Source organism: Anoplolepis gracilipes, chromosome 8 (assembly GCF_047496725.1).
Source record: "Anoplolepis gracilipes chromosome 8, ASM4749672v1, whole genome shotgun sequence".
Classification (NCBI taxonomy): Eukaryota; Metazoa; Arthropoda; class Insecta; order Hymenoptera; family Formicidae; genus Anoplolepis; species Anoplolepis gracilipes.
The window spans coordinates 3567501-3593947 of record NC_132977.1 but is presented as its reverse complement, the minus strand read 5'-3'; the positions used below and the strand labels follow the sequence as shown (position 1 = coordinate 3593947).

General features: G+C 32.2%; 1 protein-coding gene and 1 long non-coding RNA gene across 6 annotated transcripts in view; both read right to left on the bottom strand.

Annotated features, from left to right (window-relative positions):
- The window catches only part of LOC140668310 (uncharacterized), a 52329-nt gene extending 46439 nt beyond the window's left edge, over positions 1-5890 (bottom strand). Inside the window, exons 1-2 of one of the 2 annotated variants that reach the window (XR_012047158.1) lie at positions 2138-5890; positions 1086-1509 (exon numbers count right to left, since the gene is read on the bottom strand). This is a non-coding gene — a long non-coding RNA (uncharacterized lncRNA). Of the gene's footprint in view, positions 1-1085 lie in introns of both variants that reach the window. The other variant, XR_012047157.1, reaches the window with a different exon arrangement.
- An 89-nt stretch (positions 5891-5979) lies between these two features.
- The window catches only part of LOC140669073 (uncharacterized), a 188181-nt gene continuing 167713 nt past the window's right edge, over positions 5980-26447 (bottom strand). For 3 of the 4 annotated variants that reach the window (XM_072898561.1, XM_072898563.1, XM_072898562.1), the window contains exons 7-9: positions 12081-12344; positions 11008-11239; positions 5980-10123 (exon numbers count right to left, since the gene is read on the bottom strand). In XM_072898561.1, coding sequence (XP_072754662.1) covers positions 9895-10123; positions 11008-11239; positions 12081-12344 — 725 coding nt within the window. In that variant the 3' untranslated portion in view covers positions 5980-9894. The remainder of the gene's footprint in view (positions 10124-11007; positions 11240-12080; positions 12345-26447) is intronic. The other variant, XM_072898564.1, reaches the window with a different exon arrangement.

The window sequence follows — 26447 nt, the reverse complement described above, 5'->3', positions numbered from 1 at the left end:
TTTGATTATCTTCCCTATTTGTTACATCATAAAATAGAGGAAATTTTTCAATGTAAATCTGTGTGAAATTCTCGAACTAACTAATCAAATATCCAATGAAGGATCATTAAATATGATAGAAGCAATTTAGGATTAAGTGGAATTTGGGCGATTTAGCGGGTAGACTTTGGAACGGGGTCAAGTACTTTACGAAATATTACGCTAACTCTGCACTTGTCGTAACACAAGTACATACAAGTAATGCTGAAGCTAGTCGTGCATAGCACAAGTCATCTTCTTCTGGTACTAACTCCTGTAATTATTTCCTTTTCAAGGGATTTCTCAAATAATAATCGCATCCCCACATGCAGATTCGTAAGTAACGATCGTTTGCAACACATTTCCGATTAATATATCATATTATATAACGTATGACAGTTCAATAGAATGTAAATGACAGCTGTCAGTAATTAAAAAATAATTTAAAGATTTGACGATTAAATGTACAATTTGTCTAATTATCATTTAGTATTATCTCTCTTTACATTATTTACAATGTTAAAATCATTTGATTCATATTTAGCGTCATTTATTTATGAAAAGTATAAACTCTTAAAGAATTAAAATAAATTCAGAATAAATTGAAAAGAAGGATATTATCTTAAGGATATAAAAATATTAAAAAATATCTAAAAATATACATATATTTTTTATATGCTTAAGACGCTTTTTTCTAATTTATTTTATTCTAAAAATCTTAATCTAATTTGAAAAAATATATGTATATATTCATTTATCTCAATCTCAAAATGCAATGGAGCTCCATTTTCCACTGATTTATATCGTTTTTCTAATTAAACAAATTGCTATTGTCACTCGGTAAACCTCTCTTTTAACCTCATAATTTATAAGGGAAATGCGCATAATGTTATCGACAACACACGCAATTGTTGGAACGACCGCGATGTTATTTTCCGGCATGCGGGTTGCATTCGCGCGATTTAATCGCGCCGCGGAACATATGTATAAAATGTAGGTCACTGACTTGGTTTATATAAAATCGTGTATGTGCGTCCGTAAATACGTTGATAAATACATATATTTACCTTCTTCCTTTCTCCCTCTCTCTCTCTCTCTCTCTCTCTCTCTCGTCGCGTTATTGCACGACGTTGAATCGCGTGATGGTATTTCTATTGCGGCCGCAAGAGAAGATGTCATCGTCTCACGTAGATCGACCGTTCGAAGGAAGAGGAGCAGAAGCGGATGTCGTCCCGCGAGCAAAAGAAGCTTTCGACGTTTCGTCGTTCTTTACGAGTGACACGGAAAGCCGGAGACGAACGAACGGTGTTAGCCACGTATATAAACGGAAAAGCAATCAACGAGAAACGAGAGAGGGAGAGAGAGAAAAATCGTCGCGCATTGAGAGTCTGCGATCGCGCTTCCTGAATCATTCATCATTCTAAGAACGCTCCCGCTCGCTCGCCGATTTCGTATAGAAATCCCGTCGAAATTACAGCTTCGTTCCTGTAACTACGTGACCCCCCAGCGGTATTATTGCCAGTCCGCTTTTTAATTGACTGATATAAATTTATTTCTTTCTGAACTTTTTAAATTCTACATCATTCGCTAACAGAATTGAATTTTTAAATTTAACACCGCAAATCGTCAAATTTATTCGAGATATATTTTCACAGAAATGTAAAAAAATTATTAATGAATAACGAATTCAATTAAAAATCCAAACGAAAGAGAAATTATTTAACTCCTCTGCTCTGGATCGTTAAACTAATTTTATCAAATGTGAATGCTTGTTAGAAAAATCGTTCGATCTATAAATGATCGTTTGATCCGCGAATCAGATTACGTGACGCTAGAGAAAATACTGACACATCAAATCATTCTTTTTTTCTTTATTCATACTATATATTGTCAATAAGACATCGATATAAAGTTAAAATTAATTAAATCTCGGACTTGTCATACAATCCAACATATAAAATAAAGTAATTACTTTTTAGCATTGTATTATAAATCATATAAATTATTTTTGAAATTATTAATTATTCTCTTATTAAAAGAAGAGGGGAATATACAGATATATATTATATTACCCATTTTCTTTGCAAAAATGTGACACGGAAAATCACGTGTGACTTACCAAGCTGTGCACGTTGTGCCCTCAATTGTATACTCAGTATACAGACGTGCATATAGGTCTGCAAACATGTGGTCTAGCGACGACGTGCATTTTTTATACCTCGCATCCTGCTATAGCATTGCATAATTGCATTGCGTTCCACGTTTTGTGGTCTCATCGTGTCCGTGTCGTCATGCGTGATGATATCAATTGCGTCACGTTTCGTATCACGTTCTACAAAAGATGCGAAAACAATTAGTAGCGGTTAAAAATTCTCCCACGGTTTACCTCAACTTTTTGGCGATGTAAGAAATGATAAAAAAAAAAAATTTTTTTAATTTTAATCATAAACGTTTTTGATAATTTCGATTTACGGGAAAAGACAGAGAATACGCATACCCTTTTATGTATATACTAATTAATATTTATTATGACATATACCTACTTATTTTTGGGAATTTTTTCTTCTATTTTTATGTTTATCAAGTCTTTTAACCTTTAATCATTATTTTTTAAAATTATCTGACTATTGTGATCAAGTTAATTATTTTTTCAATTGCGTGAAAATTGACATTGATAGATTAACTTAATACGCTCCATTGTTTTAGATTGATTAACTATTCAAAGTAACGAGAAACGATTAAGACAAATGTTTTCAAACAGATTGCGATTCGTTAAATAAAGCAAAATCTAATGGAAAAATTTAAATGAAAAATCGTATGTGTGAATAAAGTTCGACAACAAAAATCGCGAGGGAAGTTTAAAGGAAAGAGCAGAGTTAAACGAAGCAAAAACGAATATTGATCAATCAAATTTTCCGATGCAATTAAATTGAGTTCAGATATCGTAGAAAAAAAAAACCGGCGCGCGCGCACAAAAGTTTGAATCCCGTTGCGTTCAGCGAAACGCGCGAAGCAACTATCTCGCGCATAATTATCTGGCAATTCGCGAGCAATTAACTTGCGTTGAAAACAAGTTCAAAGCCCCGGCTACCAGTTTATTATCGAGCGATTGTATTCCCATGAGAGTGGTTGGATTCCACGTGCAACGCGTTCACCCCTTATCGCCCCGTTTATTGTTACAGCCGTTAATCCGTGTATCGCGAAAGTGATTAAAGAGAGCGATACGTTATGACGTATCGCCTGTAACTAAATGTAATAAAGTCGATAATATACGAGCGCATGTGCTATTAATTTAAATTGCGACAGAGGGTGTACGTAATAGTATTAAGCTACTATTGTTTTCGCGCTGCGTATTGTGTTGTTTTATAAATTATTGCTCGGTATCACAATAGCGGTTTTTTCTGTAGAAAAAATAACGCAAGAAGCGACTGTAAATCTTGAAAATGGCGGTACAATAATTTTTTTCAACATTTTTCACTCGATATTTTAATGTCAGAAATTCGCCTTTTCAATTTAACACATAATAAAATTCGTTCAAAATGTAAAATAATTTGCAAACATAATGACGTATGTAAGTACATAATAATGAAGGTGAAATCGCGATAAAAGTTACTTTCTGGTCTCATTTATTATTCTCCCTCGCGTGTTTTATTGTACTTTTTTAAACAGAGAGATTTTCATTATCTCGAAAACACAAATATATCCCTTTAGAAATAAATTGAATTAATGAGTGCATAGAGATTGTGCATTGTGTCCGTAAGTCATTTATTATAATTGTAAATCATATTCAAGGGATAGTTACACAAAATTGAAAACATTAATCTTGAAAGTTCAAGAACCATAGTCGCTCGAAACGTTAACAGATGACGCGTGGGCCAAAACTTCCCTGGGCGACGACGATTTATCTATTCTTGTGAACCACCGCCTGGCTTCGCGCTCTTTATATAACAAAAATATTAACTCACACTTATATATATACGTACGTCGTATCTATTGTTTTGTAGTAACAATTTATCGAGAGCTCGCCGCCGCGTTCATAAATCGACGCGTGTCCCTCGATTAATGTAAAAACGTGCGATTCGCAATCGGGAAAGAATTCGGATACACGATTAATTTTATAGTACAACGATATTTACAAGTGTTGCTTACAAGTGTTACTTACAATAAAAACGTCTTAATATGACACGCACACACGCTTTCTCTCTCTTTCTCTCTCTCTCTCTCTCTCTCTCTCTCTCTCTCTCTCTCTCACTCTCTCTCTTATCTTTCGCTCGTAAATTTCCATATCATTGTCTACATACAAAACGTTACGTTATTTAACGCGAAGCAACGTTACGGTACGTACATCAGCACCACTTTGTCGCCTAAATTAAGAGCGCCTGAAGATATCCATATGTCATATATAATGCGCAGATGTGTACATTGAGTAATAATTTAAGATTCAAACTCGAGAGATCTTTGAAACAATAAACTCTGCTAATGTCCTCCTCGTAAGAACATAAACTCCTGTAAGTTTGTCGCGAAGAATCTCGCGCGAATTTGCATGACGACGAGGTTGCGAGTACGTACGGTTTATATTTATGGACGCTTCTCGTCGATTAATATCAGGCACTCCGAACAAGGTTGCTTCAACGGGAATAGATTAATTAAATTCTAAACGAGGTAAAAGGCGCAATGAAAAGCTGCAAGAGTTATCAGCATTCGCACACGAATCCCTTTATCGATTATGTTAATTAGCGTTATTAATTTAAAAAAGGAAAAAAAATTGATCAAGTGAAAAAATGTATTATTTTCCTAAATTTTAGCACGTTTATCCGCTTCAAATACCGCGAAATTCATCGATGGCGTTGCACGAACGTGTGTGCAACGACGTTAATAGACTTTAATATATAGCACAATAATAGGGGATAGCGGCGGCGACGCGGAACAAATGTTTATTACGAGCATTTATGATAAATGCTCCCACCATATAATCGCATTACCTCCTTCTAACATTTCGTCCATTAACAAACCATTATTACAGCATTACGAGCACCATTTCGTACGATATACCTACGTTTACGCGTGCGCACGCATGTGAATCTCAATTTTTAAAATTTTTTAAAATATTGTAACATTTTTAAAAATTTTTTAGAATATTACTAGCTTGATTTTATTTTCCTTTTTTTTTTTTTTTTTTTTTTACGTAATGTCAGCGACAATCCGCAATGGAAGAGATACGTACGTAATCCGCCGCTTTTTACGCCCCGTCGGCCTTTTCCCAACCCGCCGATCGATCGATCGCCGTTCAATAGAGTGTTCTTTGGTATAATTCATTCGTCCCGCTGGATGAGAGCTGGGTAGGATGCGAGGATAAATAATACAACCGCGAGATCCCTCTATCGTTACCGATAACGAGGGATTTCCGAAGAAAATATTACGCTACCAATGAAAAGGTGCGAATCCAACGACGAAAAGGGGCTTGGAAAATACGATGATCGCGAGGCAAGTCTTTAAAGGTATATACGTAAAAGGATAGACCGTATAAGGGATCCTTCCTATAATATATTTACGAGTTAATTTGCATCTCAGACGACGAAGCTTGCGGCGATTTACGATTTGCATCTCGTCATGTAAATGACTGATGGATAAACAGAAAGGCGTCGTCATTTGAGCAATGAACACGTTCCCTGGAGAAACTAATTTTTTCTGATTCCGCGAAATTAAATAGAGAAATAATTAATTATAAATTTATATATAAACTTTTAAAAAATATTTCAAATATTGTTTATATATATGTATAAATAAATTTTTTTGAAATATTTAATAAACATGACTTAATTGCAATGGAGATTTACTTCCAATGAAAATAATTATATATATAAACTTGTAAAAAATATTTCAAAGAAATTGACTTGTCATATATATATATATATATAAATCTTTTTGAAATATTTTTACAAGATGTAATAAACATGATTTAAATGCACTGGAGAATTGTTTGAAATAAAAATAATTATAAAATATTTCATAACTTTGATATTAAAAAATACATCAAAAGAAACGTGCATATATTCAACGTTTCGTATTAGCATAAAGCTTTAATAGCGACATCGATTGTTATGCTGCTGAAGAACTATACCGGTGACCATATTTTTAACGCAACATATTAATGGACTCGCCAGAGTGTATTCCGGGAATGAGATATTCATCATTCATAGAACAGGAACGTTGGATAAAGAACGATATTATTGACGCGTCTCGACGTATGAAAATAAAGGAAGCGAAAATAACAGTGTAATAATAAAAAAGAAAAGGGGAAAAAAAAAATAAAAGCGAGAGTGACGAGTGTTTCCGGGTTTTCGAGTGCGCCTCAAGAGATATACATATGTATACGTGTTACATAACGCTATTTGCATAAATACAAGGCGCTGAAATTCCGCGGGGGTTTCCCACACAAAAGGAAGCCCGAGGGGCTCGCGCGAGGCGAGCGTTGTGAGAAGTGGAAGAATAATAACGAAGAAGAACCATTCTCTCTCTCTCTGATGAGGAGGGGATTTTCTCCCGAATAGCGGTCCTTCGCGCGTACAACTTTGCGATATATAAGCCTTAATTAATGCAGACCAATTAAAAGAGAAAAAAAATGAAGAGCGCAAGCTTACGTAATTGCATCTCGACCGCGGAAGAACTCGTTTGCCAAGTTTTTAGATCTCGCCGCGCGACGGTGATGACAGCCGATAATTATATTTTCAGTCGGTGCTCGATTACACGTTCGATTACATCGTTACATCGCGATCCGCGTCACAGAATCGCGGAAATTGCGTTATCGATATTGCTCGCAAACATTGTTAGTTTCGAGAGCGGTCTTTGGTGTTATTTCCGATACGACTTGCTAGAAACAATAAATTATAAAGATATATAAATATATATATATATATATATATATATATATGTGTGTCTGTGTGTATTAAAATAAACAAGTAAATTTCTTTGAAATAAAAAATAAATTTTTACAAGGTTCAATAAACGTGGCTTAATTGCAATGAATATTTATTTCAAAGAAATATCAAATATAGAATTTTAAGATTAAAAAGTTTTACAATATATGTAAAATCTATAAAAAATGAATACTTACTTTGTGTAACAAAATAATTTTTTCAGCGTCCAACGGACAGTCTTTGAAGTAATTGATCCGCTTAACTTATACATTGCATAACGAGATAAAGAGATTTAAAAAAAAAAAAAAGATGAATAAATAAAAAGAAAAAGATGTCGAGAAATGAATCTCTTTCTCGCGAAAAATAAAAATAAAAAAAGTCATGTGTCAAAATTGCTAGATCTCATGCGAAAATTTACACAGGTAAAAATATGTTTAATTTTCTCACACGAGCATAGCGAGTTTCGCACGTACGTTTTGTTTCGACGGACGGTCGCGAAAAATCAATCAGTGAGAGAATGATATATGTGTTCCCGACGATCGCGCTTCTCGTGCGAGATGTGTCGAAATGATGGCGTTCGCGATTTTCATACGACCTCGACGTATCACCTAATTGATGGCTTAGCCCTTAAAGATAACGATCAGTGTAGGCGTCATTACGTTAACGACCTCGCTGATGTGTCGAAAATGCGACTTCGCGTCGCCGAAGTACCCGCGAGATCGATTTGTCATAACGACTGTGTGCGCGAGTTCGGGGGATTACGACTTACCGAACGACGTACAAACAAACAACGAGAGAACGGGGTTTGCTGGAGCTCGGATTTGTTGGATTATACTATGGGCAGTTGAGCGAAATTACATTAATGTGGCTAGTGATAGAAAGAATAATAGTGCAATTCTCGATACGCAATCTATCATAATATTTTCTCACGTGACATGGGATCTTGATTCATTTTTCTACCAGAAAGTAGATAAATTACATCATCGTGCTCGATAAAATCAAAATATATCCTAATAAAAAGTTGAAATTAAAATTAAATAAAAAAGAGTTAGAAAAATTAAAATTAAAATAAAAAATTCAATGTTTCTAAAATGAAAAAAGATCTCGAGCTTTCTTTAAAGAAATATACAAATATTTTTAAACAAATTTGAAATTTAATATTCATCGATACCAGATAAACTTATCGACTTCTTCACAATATTTCCATTTTACTAAATAATATGTGTGATCTGATCAACACTTGTACATAAATTTTGTGATTAATTTATTGTGAGAAAGATGACATGTGACAAACAAGATTGCGCATCGCTGGTCGAAATCCACACTCCATTTTACATGGAAGGAAAAAATCCGAACTCTGCTTACATTACTACTAATCCTTATCCGCGAGAGAGAGAGTCTCCGCAAGCTCAGAGACAGAGATGCGTGCGCTCTCTCCCGTATTCCCGGACGATTGCAAAATCGATTGTATGGCACAAAGGGCGACCCTCAGAGTTACAATCTCCGACCGTTTCGATTTTAAGTCTTGTTACGTGCATCCTTCTCGCTTACTTATCTCCATATATTACATCACACCTCCCTATTTACAGCGTGATATACATACATACGTACCAATATCTATAAAAAAATCGTCTCGCGACCATGGCAGCGTAGCTTCGGTGTACAAAACCGCTGTAAGTTCGTTGAGAGATTTTTCTTGAGTGTGGGCGTGATTACGTGCGGCCGCTGTTCCTATGGTCGTACACTGGTCGATAATTTCCAGCTGGCGCACAAATCGGTTTAAAGAGAATCTCGATTAATATTAGATTTTTTTTTTCTCTCTAACAAGGTTGCGTTATAGATCTTAAGGAAACTGTCTGCTCTGACAAATCTCGAAATTATATATAAAACGTTACTCATAAATATACATCAATGTTACTTTCCATATCGTCGACATTTTCGAGAGGTGAATGCCTGACCTGGTGATTTCTTTCCATTGACTCACAGCTGGTCACTAGAAACCCAGGTCGCGCAAATCAAATCTCAGAGGTCTGTCGGCAAAAACGTTACCGGCCAGTTGTCGATACGCTACGTGAAACTCATTTCGTTCAGCGAGTTTCTGCCGAGGGTATAACAGTCACGAGTATACAGTGAATACAAGGTATACAGTGAGAGTAGATTGATCAATCGACGAATATCAAGGTCGGTAACACAGTCTCCGCAAGATATGTCTCTACTTATATTAAACAACGAAACTTAAACGTCCGTCGACGATTTAGCAATTCGAGAAATAAATATTATCAGTAATACACTATTTTCTTAGTACTTGTGTTTGTTAATTCGTATTCGAAAGAGATTCGAATTCGAATCCTGTCACGTGTCCTGATCGCATAATCAGAGATCGTTCTCTTTCTCTATCGTGATTATAAATGCATAATATAACATAAATGCTTGCGATGGTCCTTAAAACTATTCCAGTTCTATTCAGAGAAACTCCTCCTTCGAGCATTCTTATTTATACACATTTATAAATCAACTTTTTTTTTAACATATCGCTACGCGTTCTCGTTGCAATATCGCAGCAAAACAATTTCGTGACTACATGATTCTCTCCTACATCACCCTTGTCGACAATAGATTATACACACTCCTCGAGAACTTTCGCGTTTAAATTCCGCAAAATGGACGACACTTTTGCACAGACAATACAAATTCGCGATGTATAAGTCTGTTTTAATAGGCTGCCAGCGAGAGCAGGTGCTTGTCAGTTAAAGTCAGTCCGATCTGAGGTTGCACTGTCACTACCTATCCCATAATTCAGTGCAATGGCACAAAAATTTCTCGTGTTCAACATAATTTACAGCGACGAGTACGCCCCTGCTGTCTCGTCAAATTAAAAGCAATATTTTCGCGTGCTGACTTCCGGTACCGGGCTCAAGGACGGGGGTCGTCCCTCGCGCGGGACAACCCCTTCCTCTTGTCAGCCGTAGTAATAGCTTTTGCTGTTGAGGCTCCGGGGATTTTCCGCGCGCAGGATCGTGTGAAGATTGTCCGTGCCGACCATGTGGTTCCCGAGATCGACGCGCATCCCCGTGTTGGTCGCGTGAGGCACCGACGTGACGTGGATGCTCGTCGGCGACAGAGGTATCCTCGTGTCGGCATAGTAACGTTCCCCGTGAAGTCTCTCGGCTAACTGAGTCTCCGGCAATCTACAAAAGATGAAACAGCATAATTAACAATGAAAATTAAAATTAAAAAATTTTCAAAGCCTTATTTATTATCAAGAGTAGGAAAAAGAATGTAAATGATTTATTCGAGATTAAAACACGATTAAAAATTAATTTTCAAAATAGATTTTTTTGTTTTAATTTTCAAGAACAAATATTTTTTATTATGTCTCTTTTAATATAAAAGTTTTTATAAAATTCATCTCCATTTAAAAGATAACAAAGATTATCAAATAATGTAAAAAAATTCTCTGATCTTCTATCATTCTTCAAAATTCTAGAAAAAGAATTTTTTAAAGATTTTTTCTAAAATTTTAGAATTTTCTAAAATAAATTGTTTGTAATAGATATGCATATACTCGACAGGATAATATCCTGTTGCCTGTCGAGTAAATTATATTTTGTAATTGTAATGTATTTCAGTTTTTAATTCTTTTCATTCAATATAAAAGAAAAACATAGTTATTTAAATTTTAAGTGAAAAAACTAAAAGTTTTCGTAAAATAAATATTTTTTATTTGCATATTTTATTATTTGAAAAATAACAATAAAAATATGAACTGTAAATCCTATAAAAGAAAGTTATATTTATAATTTAGCTTATCGACAAACTACAAAATAAAAGTAAAATTCTTTCTTTAAATTCCTTGAATTCCAATAAAATTCCATAAAAATTCCCTGATTTTTCCAGGTACAAAAAAATCTGAGACGTCCAGAGTTCATGTTTTTCCAAAGAAACCCTGATTATTAAAGGTCTAAATAAGCTTAAGATAATTACTCGGATTTTATTGATTTATTTTAATAATAAAGAGATTCTTTTCGTGTCAAAAAATAAAATAAAATAAAATAAAATAAAATAAAATTACCTTGCATCTTGCATTGGTACTGCGACTGGCGTGGTAAGATCGATATCCGCATCAATTTCGGAAATATCGTCGGTGAATCCATTTGGAAGAGTCTCGTTATTTGCATGAAATTTTGCATCCCTTTTGGCGCGATGCCGGCTGACTAAAAGGCGGCCAATAACCAGTCCCAAAAAGAGCAAGATACCGGCGCTGACCGATACGATAATGTAGAGGTAAAATTTTTCCTGGTTATCTGCAGAGATCATGTTAAACGTTCACTTTACATTGTCCTTCCGGTTTTTGTTTTCCGTAAAAATATTGAAAAACAGATTCAAGCATCATCATAATAATGGAATAAAACAAGAATATAAACATCGATAACAATTCCTATTCTGTTTTTTGTGCATTTTAAAGAGCTACGTTGTATTTATGTATTTATATTGACAAGCGTGACGCGACATTCACATACAGCTTGAAATTGTGAATTAAAAGTAAAATTCAATTAACATGCTATAACAACTACTAGAAAGAATGCCAAACACACAATGCATATGTTTGCCAAACAGGAATCAATAGCTATCATTTCAATATGATTCTCTACATATTTTCAAAAATTATAAACAAAAACATTGATCAATTTCAATTTTAGTTCAAGTTTGAATACAGTAAGTATATAGAAGAATATTTTTACACCGTTCGTGGTAACTAAAAATGTATAAAAAATAAAAAATATTTATTAATAAGTATTACTTGTATACAATATTATATATAAAGTGTTATATATAATACTATATAAATAAATAAATATATATATTATATAAATATTATTAAATATTATATATATAAAATATATAAAATTAAAAATATATATATTTTCGACATTCAAAATTGAACTAATTTCGATATTAACCAAGAATGATCCCTTCCTTTTTCACGCAGGATGCTCCGACAGTTAAAAAATATCATTTGCCAACCTCGCTTGTGGAACGAGTCACCCTGTCGTATCCAACCCTGGTATAAATCGAGGTTGACAGCAACAGCATGTATTTTACCAGCTGAAAGTACAACGATCAACCAACCGATGATGTACTCACTCGTTATGAAGGAATACGCATTGATCCATTCATTGAGGTATCCCACCACTAGATGATCATGAGCCTCCTCTTCCGGAAACGCGTAGACGACGGTAGTGCAGTTTCCGGATGCGCCGACGGCGCTCGGCATCGTGGATGCGGCATTACCAACCCCGTTGTCGCTCGTCATCGCAACCCCCTGGATAACCGTGGGCGGTAAAGGCGACAAGGGTAAATGTTTCGCCCCGATACCGAGCGATTTTAACATGTTCAACCGCGTGTCCACTGTGCACGCGAGAAAACAAACGTATTCAGACGGCACGCATGATGGGGATGAATGAGGGGAGGGGGCGAGACTTTACGAATGCATGAGACTTTGAGAGAGCGGGTATTGGAAACATTATAATCTAGCTGAATTTAATTATCGATACTATATATATATATATATATATACTGAAAAAAAAAGTTGAATTAACATCATCATTAAAATGTATTTTATTAATTCAATAATATTATTAATCAAATCAATACGTCATGTATTGATTTGATTAATAATGTTATTGAATTAATAAAATATATTTTAACTATAATAATATTGTTGATTCAATATTATTTTTTTCTCTATATACATAGTAAAAAAAGAAATTTTGCGTTTCCATTTTGTCATTAAAAAACGTAGATTTTTTTATTTATGTAAATATAATTTTTTTATAGTATCGAGATTTTAGACTCGCAAAAATTTAATGCTGGGAAGAGAATAAAAGCGTCAAAGTGAAATCTGCGTAAATTATGTAGCAAATTTACAGGGATGACAGATGTAGGGAAGTGTCTATTAAAGAATAAAATGTATCGTTAAATCAGTAATGACATTTCAAACATGTATTGTCAGATATATCGCGAAATTTTACAGTTTAGACTTTTAAAAAATTTTATATAAAATAAAATTGAATATATATACGCAATATCTAATTTCTCGCGTTTTAGATAGAAAATACAATATTCAATAGATAAATAAATATTAAGAAAGAGAAGTCTATCAAGAAAAAAATGATTACCCACAGTGTTATTTACAATGAAAAATATGATTAATCTGTCACCAAATGCAATATTATTTTTTTACAATATTTGAAGCATAATACATATATAAATGGCGAACAGCTGACTATGTCAAAAATGATAAATAAAATGTTGAAATGAGTAAATATTACACGATATAATAGTATATTCTACGGTTATAATTACACAAATTTATAACATGAAAAAGGCTCGTTTACAAATGCTTTAAAACGGAATTCAAATTGCAGTTTTTATTCTGTAATCTAATAATGTCTAAATTATAGTATCTCTAGCTATATAAATTTGCTAATTTCATATTAAGAGCAAATCATGCTCTTCTTTTTTAAACAAGTTTAAAATGCCATTAATTAAATTTGTGAAAAAAAAATAATATTTATTTAATGTAGTTTTGTAAGATTAAAATTTAGACAAAAGTATATAACTCTCTTACACGACGCTTTGTTAAGTTCTAGTAAATATACATTTTGCGCGATCCGATATGCATAATGCAAATATGTTTTTCCAGCACACTTCCACGGGCGAGAATGATTGATTACAGCGTAACGTCCCTTAATAGTCCCTATCGAATAAATCATGGAAGTTGTTCGACGCAGGTCCCTCGTCATCTGGAGTGCCATTATTTTCACGAAGATTGTGATTTGAGAAACAGAATTAGGCACTTAATCGTCAGTTAAAAATTCATTCAGTTTTTATCTTGTCATTTATTCACCGAGATTTGGTCACGAAAAAAAACTTGCCTTAAGAAATTCACAAGTGACAAGTCGTTCTGTTCTTGTCTCTCTCTCTCTCTCTCTCTCTCTCTCTCTCTCTCTCTCTCTCTCTCTCTCTCTCTCTCTCTCTCTCTCTCTCTGCTCCATTGATCGCGGGACTTAAATGGCACGTCGTATCTGTGGAAAACGCTTTACGGTTTCCCGACTTATTTTTCACGCGACGTCTCCAAATGCCAATGGGAAATGGAAATGTAGAAGTGAAATAAAATATACGAGGATACGTTAAATAGACGAGGTACTTCGTGTCTTTGCGCTTTCGAGTATTGATGGAAGACGGAAGTATTCGGTGCAAAGATCGTGTACACGCGATTTATTCAAATCTTCTTTTTGAATATTAAAATATTTTAAGAGAGTACCATTTTTCTACGTACAACATTTTAGCGGCACTAAAAAAATTTAATATTTTTAAAAGACATTTATCAAGAAACAAAAATATCACAATCCCTTTGCTAAATATTAACGTAAAAATTAGTCCATAAAACATATTCAAGAGATTAAGGCGAGATTTTTAATTCCACTTACTACCTTATTCTGTTCTCTAAAACCACGCACGATATACTTCGTTATAAAACAACTGCGATCCAAGTGGACTGAAGGTGATGAATTACTCGGGTCTCGCGATGCAGTTTTGCTGACACGAAATAAAAGCAGAGAAAGACTCAGCATATTGTAAATGCTGAGACACACTTATTAAAGCCACTTATATACCTGTGTGTAATTATGTGTAATTATGTAATTATCCTCAAATTCGAGCTAAAATCGAATGCGGTGAAAATTACTTATTTTACATTTTCCGTTATATGATTTAGAATACTTTTGCGATGCACTTCCGCTAATGGTTAATATTCTGTATATTAAATAGAATGGAATTAGTACGTTCATTTGGAAGTTTTCGTTTCATCATAAAGCTTAGTAATGCCTTAGCTTCGAGTTATTTACATCATAATTCAAACAATATGATCCTAGTTCTTCCAGGCCGCTTTGTTCCATGCCAAGACTGTTATCTCTCCCAAGCGAGATAACGTTCGCAGTTCCTAGTTTTCTAATTAGTGACTTGGGAATGCTTACAATTAGCCGATGACGGAATTCGATGTTGCGGAATTTCGTTGCTATTCTGTCGCACAAGTTTTCTTCTGCGCTATCTATTTAGGAACAAACTATATCTATTCATTTTACATAGCAAATTTAATTGAAATTGTTCTAATATATATATATATATATATATATATATATATATAATGTTGTGTAATATTTATTATATTTATAATTTTAATTATAAAAATATAAATTTAAATTAATTTTATTTATATATTTAATTAAGGAATTAAGCAAAATAAGTATTATAAAAATAAATTATAAAAATAATAAAATTAAATTCACTTAAAATAATATATATATATATATTTATTATAAATATATTCTCTCTTTTGAAGTAAAAATAACATAAACCAAAAAAAGGGAAAAATACAATAAATTTAATATTGCGACGTATCAATTGTGAGGCGCGTAATAACTCTATATATAATAAAATAATAATAGACTCTATATAACTACATACATAAAAATAATATTTTTCCATTTAAAAATGTGCAAACTATTAAAGATCATTTTTACAAAGATTTACTTATAATATAATGCAAGTGTAAAAACATATAAAGTAAAATAAAATATCTTCAATTACGTATTCAAATCTAATTAGGATATAGCAGTTCGTAAAAATTCATATTTTTATCAATATTCTGAAGACGATAAACGAAGATAAGAAATGTAAAGATAGAGTTTAGTAGAACATAACTCACTTTACATAAAGCGTTTTTTATTGTTAAGGTGACAAAATGTAATGTTGATCGATATGCAAATGAGAATGATTTTTCAAGCATTTTCTTATATCGTTTTGCAAATAAATATTTTGCCAACACAAGAGAAATACATACATAAAGTAGTGATTATCCAATTACATTGCAGATCATGTTCCCACCACGAGCCTTTTGATGAATTTACTCAGCCGGCGAGATAATAGCTGCGTCTGACGTGAGTCTTCAAATATAGAGTTACGTAATTATATTTGCGTCTTGTAGCAAGTAATGTGGATATGAAATCAGTCGTTGAGTAATTATGCCATCAAAGGAAACTCTAAATTACAAATTTAGAATTAATATTCATGGAAATATTGTAGCAAAAGGATTGCGAGTGCGAATGTTCTTTGAACGTAGTGATGAGTTTTCAAATTTAAATTTTCCTTACAATTTCGAACTTAAAAAAATCTCTAATATCACAACACAATTTTTCCTTTTTAATGATACAATATAAAGATATAAATTCTAATTACTTTTTTTGATTTTTTGTATAATGAAATTAATAATTATACATATATAAATAAAAATAAATAAATTATATAAAAATAAAATTAATAATTAATAGTTATAATTATGTCATATAAAATTAATATCAAAAATATTTTTCTGAAGTTTAAAGCTGTCGTCTAATAAAGTAAAAAGAAAATAGATAAATTTCAAGATAGGTGAAACTAAAAATATTAACGGATATAAATGCAATTCGTACGCTTAAATGGGGTGTGTAAAAAATACTACACGAGAATACGGTAGCCGACTAATTTTAAGCGTTCGTTGAATTATAGGAGTATCGGGGCGAAATCGGTGCCTCGCCCGAGATAGCAATCGATCGTTCATGAAAGTTTAATTTCAGTATCGTGCATTTCACATTTTATTCTTTATAAAGTATGCAACGCGCCTAGGATATATACATACATGTGCAGTTCGGACGTTGCCGTTTTTAACGCGCGTAAACATATTAAATCGAAAATAAAATCACTTTTTTTATAATTATCTGAATAAATAAATTATTTTCAGTTTATCACCAAAAATAATCTTTGTCGCAACAAGACGATCAAAAATTTATATTGTCACGATGGCGCGACACAATATTATTTGATATTGCAAAACATATTGCGCTTGTTGTGATGTAAAACGCAATCTATATATACATGGTTGAGCTCGGTATTATTGACAGAAATTAATTTGTTTATTATAACATCGTTGAAACAGCGAGTATCAAATTATAAAGGTATATTAGAACGAACCTGCGAGCAAATCACGTGTGCATTGGAAAAACGTATAAAAACAATACTCAATTACCTCCCCCGCTGTATATAATCTCTCGAATTTGCAAAACGCAATTTCGCTTCGCGCGTAAAATTAGATATTCGTGCACTCGAGCGGCGCAACGCGTTAAACGCGCGTCCATTATTAAAAAAAAAAAAAAAAAAAAAGAGGGAGGAGCAAAAAAAGTATTTTACCTAGAATTCCGCAAAACGGACGGACGAACGAACGTATTTGTGCGCGTCGGCGAACGAAACGTGACAAAGCCGAAAAGTTATCGCGGACGAAATAGGAACGCGAACCGCCGTTGCTTTTTTATTGCGTAAACATTTTTATTCCGCGGCAAAATAATTTCTGTTCTGCGTTGTGCCGCGCAAAAACGTTATGCACTCCCGCAGGGCCGCCAACGCTTCCGAACTACGTCTCGGAGCTGCGGTGAAATTATTGTTACTTCGCATCCGCGAGTCGCGCGAACTGGATATATACTGTGACCGAAAGAGGAGGATCACGCGACCGGTTTGCACCGCCACCTGTTTAGCACATCTCGCGAAAAGAACGAACATTTTACGACACACCTGTAATATATAGGCGGAATGCGCTATATGCAATTTCGGACGCGCTTTACGATATATGACAGAGTAACGATTCTCGTATATATTTTAACATTTCATCTGGAGAAAATTAAAAAAAAAAGTTATGATTAACTTTAAATTCTCAAAGAATAATTAAAGTAATGATACTAAAACTCTCTTTCCCTTCTATCCCGCTTGTATACATTTAAATAATGGAAAATCGTTGCCAAGTAAATTAACATACGACTCGTAATACATTTTAAATATGACATCATATAACAATTATTTAATCATTAATATTAATGATATATTCAGAAAGTTGGTATTAAATAAATGCTTAATTTTGTATTTATAAAGGAAAATAATCAAATGTTAATTTCCCAGGTATTAATCACTTTTCTGTCGGTCTAAATAAAAGATAAGTTACTTTGGAAGTAATCCTCGTTTTATGAATAAATTATTTCATCGAGACACACATACCTACACAGAACTTTAAATTCTCAAAGAATAATTAAAGTGTAATAATGCTGTGAAACTTTTATCCCTCTTGTATACATCTAAATAATGAAAAATCTTTCTAAGTAAATTAATACATATTATATTATACACTTTAAATATGATATTATATAAGAATTATATAAAATAAAAATATATAAATGTCATCAACATTAACGATCCATATTCAGGTAATAAATAAATACTTAAAATTAATTAATGCTCCAGTTACATTTAATGAGTAAATTATCTTACCGAGACGCATATAATATATAGATTTTTACTACAAAATTTATGAATCAAAATTATCATAACTGCCATCTGTTCTTTTTCTTTTAATTTTTATTTAAACTATTTCTTAATTAATTAAATTTAATTTAAAATAACTTAGAAATTCGCATAACATTTCAGTCTAATATTTAAGTAAATCATTGTCACTTTCTCTTATTTCTTTTAATTAATCGTGATATATATATTTTACTTGCAATTTCAAATTAATCGGCTTTAAAAAAAAAGAAAAGCCATCCATTATTAAGTAATCAAAAGCACGGCTCGTAAATCTATGTGATAGAAAATGTTAGTGTAAATCCGCCACTAAAATGCGTCAGACTTAGAGGCAATAAAGTATCGCGTTGCGTTAAGCTCATAAAGCGAATGCCCTGTCATTGTGCGAGTCAACCAAAATTCCAGGGAATCTCTAATCGACATTCGATGATCTCGTGGTGTCAGTATATTGACTCCGAATCGATCATTGGTGGAGTCAACCTCTAGTGAAATAGTCATATCGCTCCCAATCCTGATACTAATGTCAACATCGATCACTAATAGTGGCTATTAATCGTGTCGTGGCGACTTTATCTGAAGAAGCGTCGTCAGCGAATGACACTTTGTGAAATCTACCGTAAGATATCTCAATCTGAAAACTCGATCAATTTAAATGTCTCTTATTGCGAGAGTTTATTCGGGAAACACAAAAATGCTTATAATATATTCAGTATTTTATGCAATTGCAATGAAAAAAAGGACAAATAGATTTTTACTGCAAAATTGTCATTTGTAAATCAAAATTGTCAGCTATTCTTTTTCTTGATTTTTATTTAAATTATTTATTAATTAAATTTAATTTAAAATAACTTATAAATTCACTAACATTTCAATCTAATATTTAAGTAAATTATTTGTCAATTGTTGTTATTTTTCTTTTAATTCATCGCGATTGCAACAGTATATTTTTTTTCACAAGGTGCACGATACGGTATTTTAACACAATCGTGTGATTAAAATAAAAGAAATTATTGCAGTTAATATAATAGCGCTGTTAAAATTGAAGCAAATTTTATCGCTCGAGTTAGTTTGCAAAGTTGATTAACGATAAGAACTCGATCCGAGAATCAACAATTTCTCCTTACGAACATAAAAGTTTCATTTCTAAGTAGTTCACCTGGTAGATATTGATGTCGTGACAGTTGTTCGATAATTGCTTTTGCATAGACAGCTTTTCGCCTACGTTGAAGGCGAGAGAACACAGTCTCGAAACTTATCAACTACTATGTAGAACTTTATTAAATGATTGGCACTGACTTTGTTGACGATTTCTCCGTAATGTCATAACATTCATCAAGAAATTTACAAATCACATATCGTTAGCAAATTATGCACTATAATTAATGGAAGTGTCTCACTACAACACTTGCGTTCGTATTTCTCGAATAACGCATACTAAGGTAATAAATATAACAGAGTGTATACTCAAATTCTGTAAAAAAAGTTCCCTGAGAATTCCAGGTGAAATTAAAATATTTTTAGATGCAATTTTAAAATAAGTTTATTTATTTTAGCGTATCATTTTTTTGACATAAACAAAAAACATATATTTTGAACAATTTTATATAGACATAAACAAAAAATATATATTTTAAGCAGCTTTCAAACTTAAAATATTTTCAATTTTTAAAAAAAACTTTTAAATAAGTACTTCTTTGACAGTTTTTTAATTTCCCTAAATCCTAACGAAATTCCATGAGAATTCCATGATTTTTCAAGGTATAATAAAATTCCCTGAGAATACCAGGTTTTTCCCGGGAATATACACCCTGAAATAAGCATGAAATGAAAATGATAAAAATATAAGACAACCATTACATTTTTTCATTTTCAATAAACATAATTTTAGATATAATTCAAATTCATTATCCATGTTAAACACAAATTGTAAAAATCATTTCTCTCTCACGTACATCTACAAAATTGTTATATTCTTTTAGAGAAAATTAAAATTATATTATATATCTTGGTTTTAAAAGCTTTTCTTTAATCTCCATTTATTATTAATAACGCTTATCATAATTAAAACTTTCTACACAATCTATTAAAATAATCAGTAATCTTAAAGCTATGTTATAAAAATAAATATATATATATTTTTTTTCTTTGCATTGCAAAAGATAGTTTTGAATAATTGCTCTGTAGAACTTTACACAACGAAAGAAATTAAGATTGCGATGTATAAAGAGCGGAGCATAAAACCAAATTTTATTCCGTTTTGACAGTACGAAAGGATCTTTACTTGGTCAGAGCCAGAATTAATAGGTCGCGGCCTTAATACAAGAGAAGGCCAGCAAGTTAAAAATGTAAATAGAAGGAAAGTAAAGTTCCGCTTGTTCTGAAAGCTCTCATCAAGCTGTGTAACTTTTACTTAAGCGATTTTGTTCTACCTGGCTGATGCCACGAACGAATTACATTCTGGTTGTAGCTTACCAATGCGGGCTTACAAGCGATATTTAATGAGCCAGAATAACTTGCTTCCCTTAATTCTATTGATTTTAACAAGAATTCTATCTCTTCATATATAAATTTTTTTTTTTGTTTATCTTATATGTCCAGAGTTATCTAATATTTCTTCGAGATTTTCATTAACACCATGCATATAGAATATTATAATAAATAGTGATTGATGATTAAAGAAATGCAGAGTACAATAAAAAAATAAAATAAAATGTTCTCGCAATTCTCTTACAGTTATGAATGCGAGAAAATGGCGCTGTTCCTGATGAAATGTCACTCAACGTTTGCAAAACGCTTTGCAGGACGTTTTAACGTCAATCTCCGCCACAGATACAATATCTAGCTTTTATGGGAAGACGTCCCGGTGGTACGCGTTATCTACCATGTAGAACCGTTATACCGTTTCCCGAATGGCTGTTTAAATTTTCAGTTATGTCTAACTTGTGTTGGTAAGATTACTACATGTATGATGGGATACTATCATTGTATCGTAGTACACTGTTATGTTGCGAAAGTCGTTTTCAAAGTAGAATATATTACCAAACGTAATATCTAATGTATTATATTCATCTAAAGATAAAATTGCTTGCTAATAATAATATTAATATTATTATAATTGTATTATTACATTATATTATTAATATATAAAAGAGAGTTGTCCATATCGTATTCGTTTTCTAAATCAAATCTCATCAATTTCTTTACAATCAATGAATATAAAATTTAATGACAAAATATCAATAAACAAGCAATGAGAAATATAAACCAAAATTCTTAGATTATATCTTATTTTTTTACGAACATTTAAAAAATCAGATACGATTGATGTAACTTGTGACCAATTTATTTTAACTGATAATAATCTAACAATGCAATTTTATTCTATATATTTATATTTTTTTTAAAGTAGATTTATTGTAGAACATTTTATGTTCAATTTATGTACATACATATTATGATTACAAAGGTTAAATTGATATTTGTATAAATAAATTGATCGTATTTCTTAAATCGTATCACAAGATTTCTTAAATCGTATCGCTTGAGAAAATTGTGTATAAAAAAAGCAAAAATGTATTATTGTCCCAACTGTTACTTATAAATATGTTATTTAATAATTATTATTTTATGTTGAATATTTTCTTTCTTTGTTATTAACAAAAAAATATTATTTAATATGAGATATGAATTGATATTAATATAAATATGTTATTTCTTAATTATTATATGTTGAATGTTTCTTTATTTGTTCTTAATACGTAAAAATATGTATTAATAATTTTTTTTTCTCACTTATATTTTTTTATTATTTCCATTCGCAAATTTACTATTTTTAAAGGAGATACGAATTAAGAGACCGATTGCTTAAATCGCATTTTTTACACTATAAAAAGATTAATAACAAATTAATTTTCTTCTTAACAAAATATTAAACATCTAATAGTAGATGTCTTAAGCATCAAGCTGAAACGTTAACTTGTATACAATTAGTGTCAAATAGTAAATATGTAAAATATCTTAAGTAGTACGGTATAAACAACTCTTTTCTAAATATAGGGTAAACTAGGGTATGATGGCCATACGGAAAAGGAAAAGAAGGCCATAGGCTGTAATTTTTTCAATAATCGTTACATAGTGCGCTTTTTTTAGTCATTATCAAAGATAATCGATATTTACCGTAGTTTATGTGCATACATTGTTCGAAATAACGATATTGTGAATCTTATATCATATTTTTACTTTTGACTATCTGCCAAGTTTTTCATTTGTCCATTAAAAACTGTTATAACGTCGAATAAATTACAGTTAAGCTATCGTAATCGACGTTAGACATATTATAAAGATATGTAAATTGTTATATGACCTATAATTTTTATTTTCGTTTTCACTATTTTTTTATAAATATTATGGCCATCTTTCCGTCACTATGGTCATCTTTTCCTTGAAAATTGGGTAAAATGCCAATGTTGTACTATTTTGATAATATAAAATTTCCATTAAATATTTTTCTTTTAATTTCGATAATATTACGTAATTATCGCTTCAGTGAAGATAATATGTCAAACACTATTAAAAAATAACAAAAATAAAAATATGTTTTTTGCATTTTAAAAAAACTATGGCCATCTTACCCGAGTTTACTCTAATGATTTTCTTCTATGATTTTTCTAAATCTAATGAGAAAAAAGTAGTCTACAAATAAATAATAATCATCTTATAGATATGGATTTGTGGACAATTAAAAGAGTACTGTGATATCAATCTCTCCATTAAATTTGTAATTAATAATTTAATATCTTTTGTTTTATCATGTCAGATTTATTTTACGTTACAAACATGAAGAATTGAATAAAAGATCGTAGAGATTACGTACCAAAGGAACAATAATGCGCCATCTTACAGTAAGCTAACACGATTCACTTAATTAGTTACGTCAAGGCAACGGCGAAACACGATAACTTAAGATTGTCCCCAGACATTCCACTCGATTAAAGCCATCCAATTTCAGCGCTAAGTTCTATCATTGTTTGCCGGCTAAATGTACGGGAAGGCTGCAGCCTAAACGCGCGAAACGTGCCGTTTCTTATCTTTACTAACGACGAAATATACGCTGATCCTCATTTGTCTGTGTCTGTGTCACCGCAACAATTGTGACGATTTCTCTGCTTAAATTGTGACACCGTATTTATCAAAAGACACAATATCTGTTTATCACACGCTGTATTACATCCGTGGCAGTAGATTTCGAAGATAAGTAATCATTAGTAATGTCAATATCACGTAAATTGAATGCTCTAGAACAATTAATAGTAACTGTACTGTGAGAATCATTATATTGTGCAATTAAGTACAGATTCAAGTGCGGCTTCAGATCAATTCATGAATTTTAGCACACATTCAAGTGTGTTTTATTTATAAGTATTTCACACTTCAAACGGTTTTTGTGTAAAATTAAATATATCTGTATAAAAACACGAAAATTGTTTCTTTATTATATAAATTTTTTTTTTAAGTAAATATCATTTTTCGTTCAATTTTATCAAATTAAATTAAATTCTAAATTATATCAATTATTTTTTAATTGTCATAATTCGGAATTTAATGTAATTGAATATTTATAGTAGAAAATAAATTGTATTAAATATATCGAAATTTTTAGAATATTTGTTTAATATAATTCTGATGATAAATATACGTATATATATATAATTTTATTTTTGTTGAGAGTAAACATAGAATATTTAAAAAAAATACAACATCAATTTTCTCTGCCGCTATCAAAATCAATTCCATTAACCATTGACTTTCCAATCATCTAAAAAAATTTCGAATGCCGGTGGATCAGCTTGATTTTTAATATCATTTTTCACTCGATAACGTTAAGCGCATCGCTCACAGCCAGAGGGAAGTTCAATTATTAAATCCGCCGATCTAATCAACCGCAAAACATTACGACACGGTGTCGTTTTTACGCGCCTAGAACTTTACGAATATTTTGTCCCACCTGAGTTCCCGACAAGTTGGAATCGAAAGTGTCAAATTTAGATGGTGCGCTCTAAAGAAAGTAAGACGGAAAAGTTCCATCAGATTTTTCCTTTCAATGTCAGACCGCGATTTATATAATCTTCTCTCTCGCCAGTAGTTCTTTCAATGCGCGTTTCCAAATTCTTCTCACAAAGTCTTACTACATTCTATACATTTGTCTGATCCATGTATTTTTGTAACTTTTTTTTCACTACTTGGAATTTCAAATTGAAGTCTATATTTTTACGGATATCAAGAAAGAACATTGACCATTTTATCGCACAGGAATTACAGTGGATCCATTTTACAACTAAATCGCCGTTTTCCTCTTAATCTTCTCTGTAATATCCGTAACGATTCATTCGCGGACTTTAATTCGGGTTCTGATCTAACCCGGCGAGGAGAAACGAGCGAGAAGATGCAGTCGTGTCTTTAGGAGGCGGAGGTACTCGATCATTACCTTTAATTAGCAGCGCGATAGAATCCGCGGTACCTTCGATAAAGTTCGTTGGCAAAGCCGGCAAAGTAAAACGTGTCGTCGACAGCGATCGACGCTGAAATTGACCTACTATGAGAGAAAGGGAGAGAGAAAAGAGCAGAGAGAGAGAGAGAGAGACGAGGATAGGAGATTACACTGCCAGACGCAAAGTCAGGTTCACAGGTTTTTCATCGTTCACATATCGTGCCCCCATCAGATGGCGTTAACTTTATCTGAGATTTTTTTTCCCCTCGATGGTTCGACGTCCCCTTTCACCTTTAATCTCGGTCGGTGCACATCCGGCGCGTCCGATATTCCGCACCGCCGGCGTGATGCGCGCAACCTTTTCCCCATGGACGGTCGCCATTTCAACCCTTTTTGCGTAGACGGCTAGAAAGACCGACGAAATCTTGATCAAAGGAAAAACCCCGATCCCGACGGAAGTCCTAACGCCTATAAATACTATCAGAAAATGCGCGAGATACATTTTTAATGTAATGATAAATATATAAAAAAAAAAAACCATGTACAGAGCGTTCGATTTTAATATTTTATCTGGACATTTACTTGTCAAAATTCAAACTTTGTAAACAAGCATAGAGCCAAGAACCAAACAGTTCGGTATATTTCGAATAGGAAAATACTCATGGCTTCTAAATATTTTATGAATTTTTTCATATCAAGAAGTCAATACAAAATTTTCTAAAAGATTTTAAAACTAGTTATGATTATTTTCAAGAGTTAAATCGAAAGCATGATATGTTGAAAAAAAAAAAAAAACATACATCTTACATACAAATCATAGAGGATAAACAAGTTTTCGTAGACTGACAGATAGAACAATCTATTTATTCATTGATCTCGAAAATACATACAACACGAAACTCTCTTTCGAAAAGTATGGACGAACTACGAAAGGTAGACCGGGAAGGAGATTGTGGCGACCTTACAGAATTGGATAACATCCGGGAATGCGTGGGATATTGCTTTTCGGTGGCGAGCCATGCCGACATTTCTCTTTCTGCACCAGTGATAGTTTTCAGGAACGTACACACAAAGCCTGCCGTCATAAAGTTGAGATTTCTTTTGCACTCGAATGGAGTTGGAGAATTTAAGACCCGATTAACGAATATTGCCCTTTCGCGTATACGTGGTCGAGAAAATTATACGGTTTCGGGATAGCAGGAAGTCAGGTGTGAGCGCTTTTAATTAGAGGCTTGAATTATATGCTCCGATAGCGATGCGTGTTCCATTCAGAGGCCTCTTTGGTTAAAACTTGCGTAATCGGCCAATTTCAGTAGAATGTAGCACCGCTGAAATTTAGTGAAGGCTTACGCGTTATATCTCGAATAGATCGAAACTGCAAATTAATCTTTTCATGCAAAATATGTTAAAATTAAGAAATATATTGTGTCATGTGTTTTTTATCTTACTAAAAATGGAATAATCTGATTTTGAAACATTTGGATATAACAGAACAAAATTATTGTATAAAATATATTAATTATTATTATTATTATATTATAATATAATAATTATAATATAAATCATTATTTCATAGATATTAT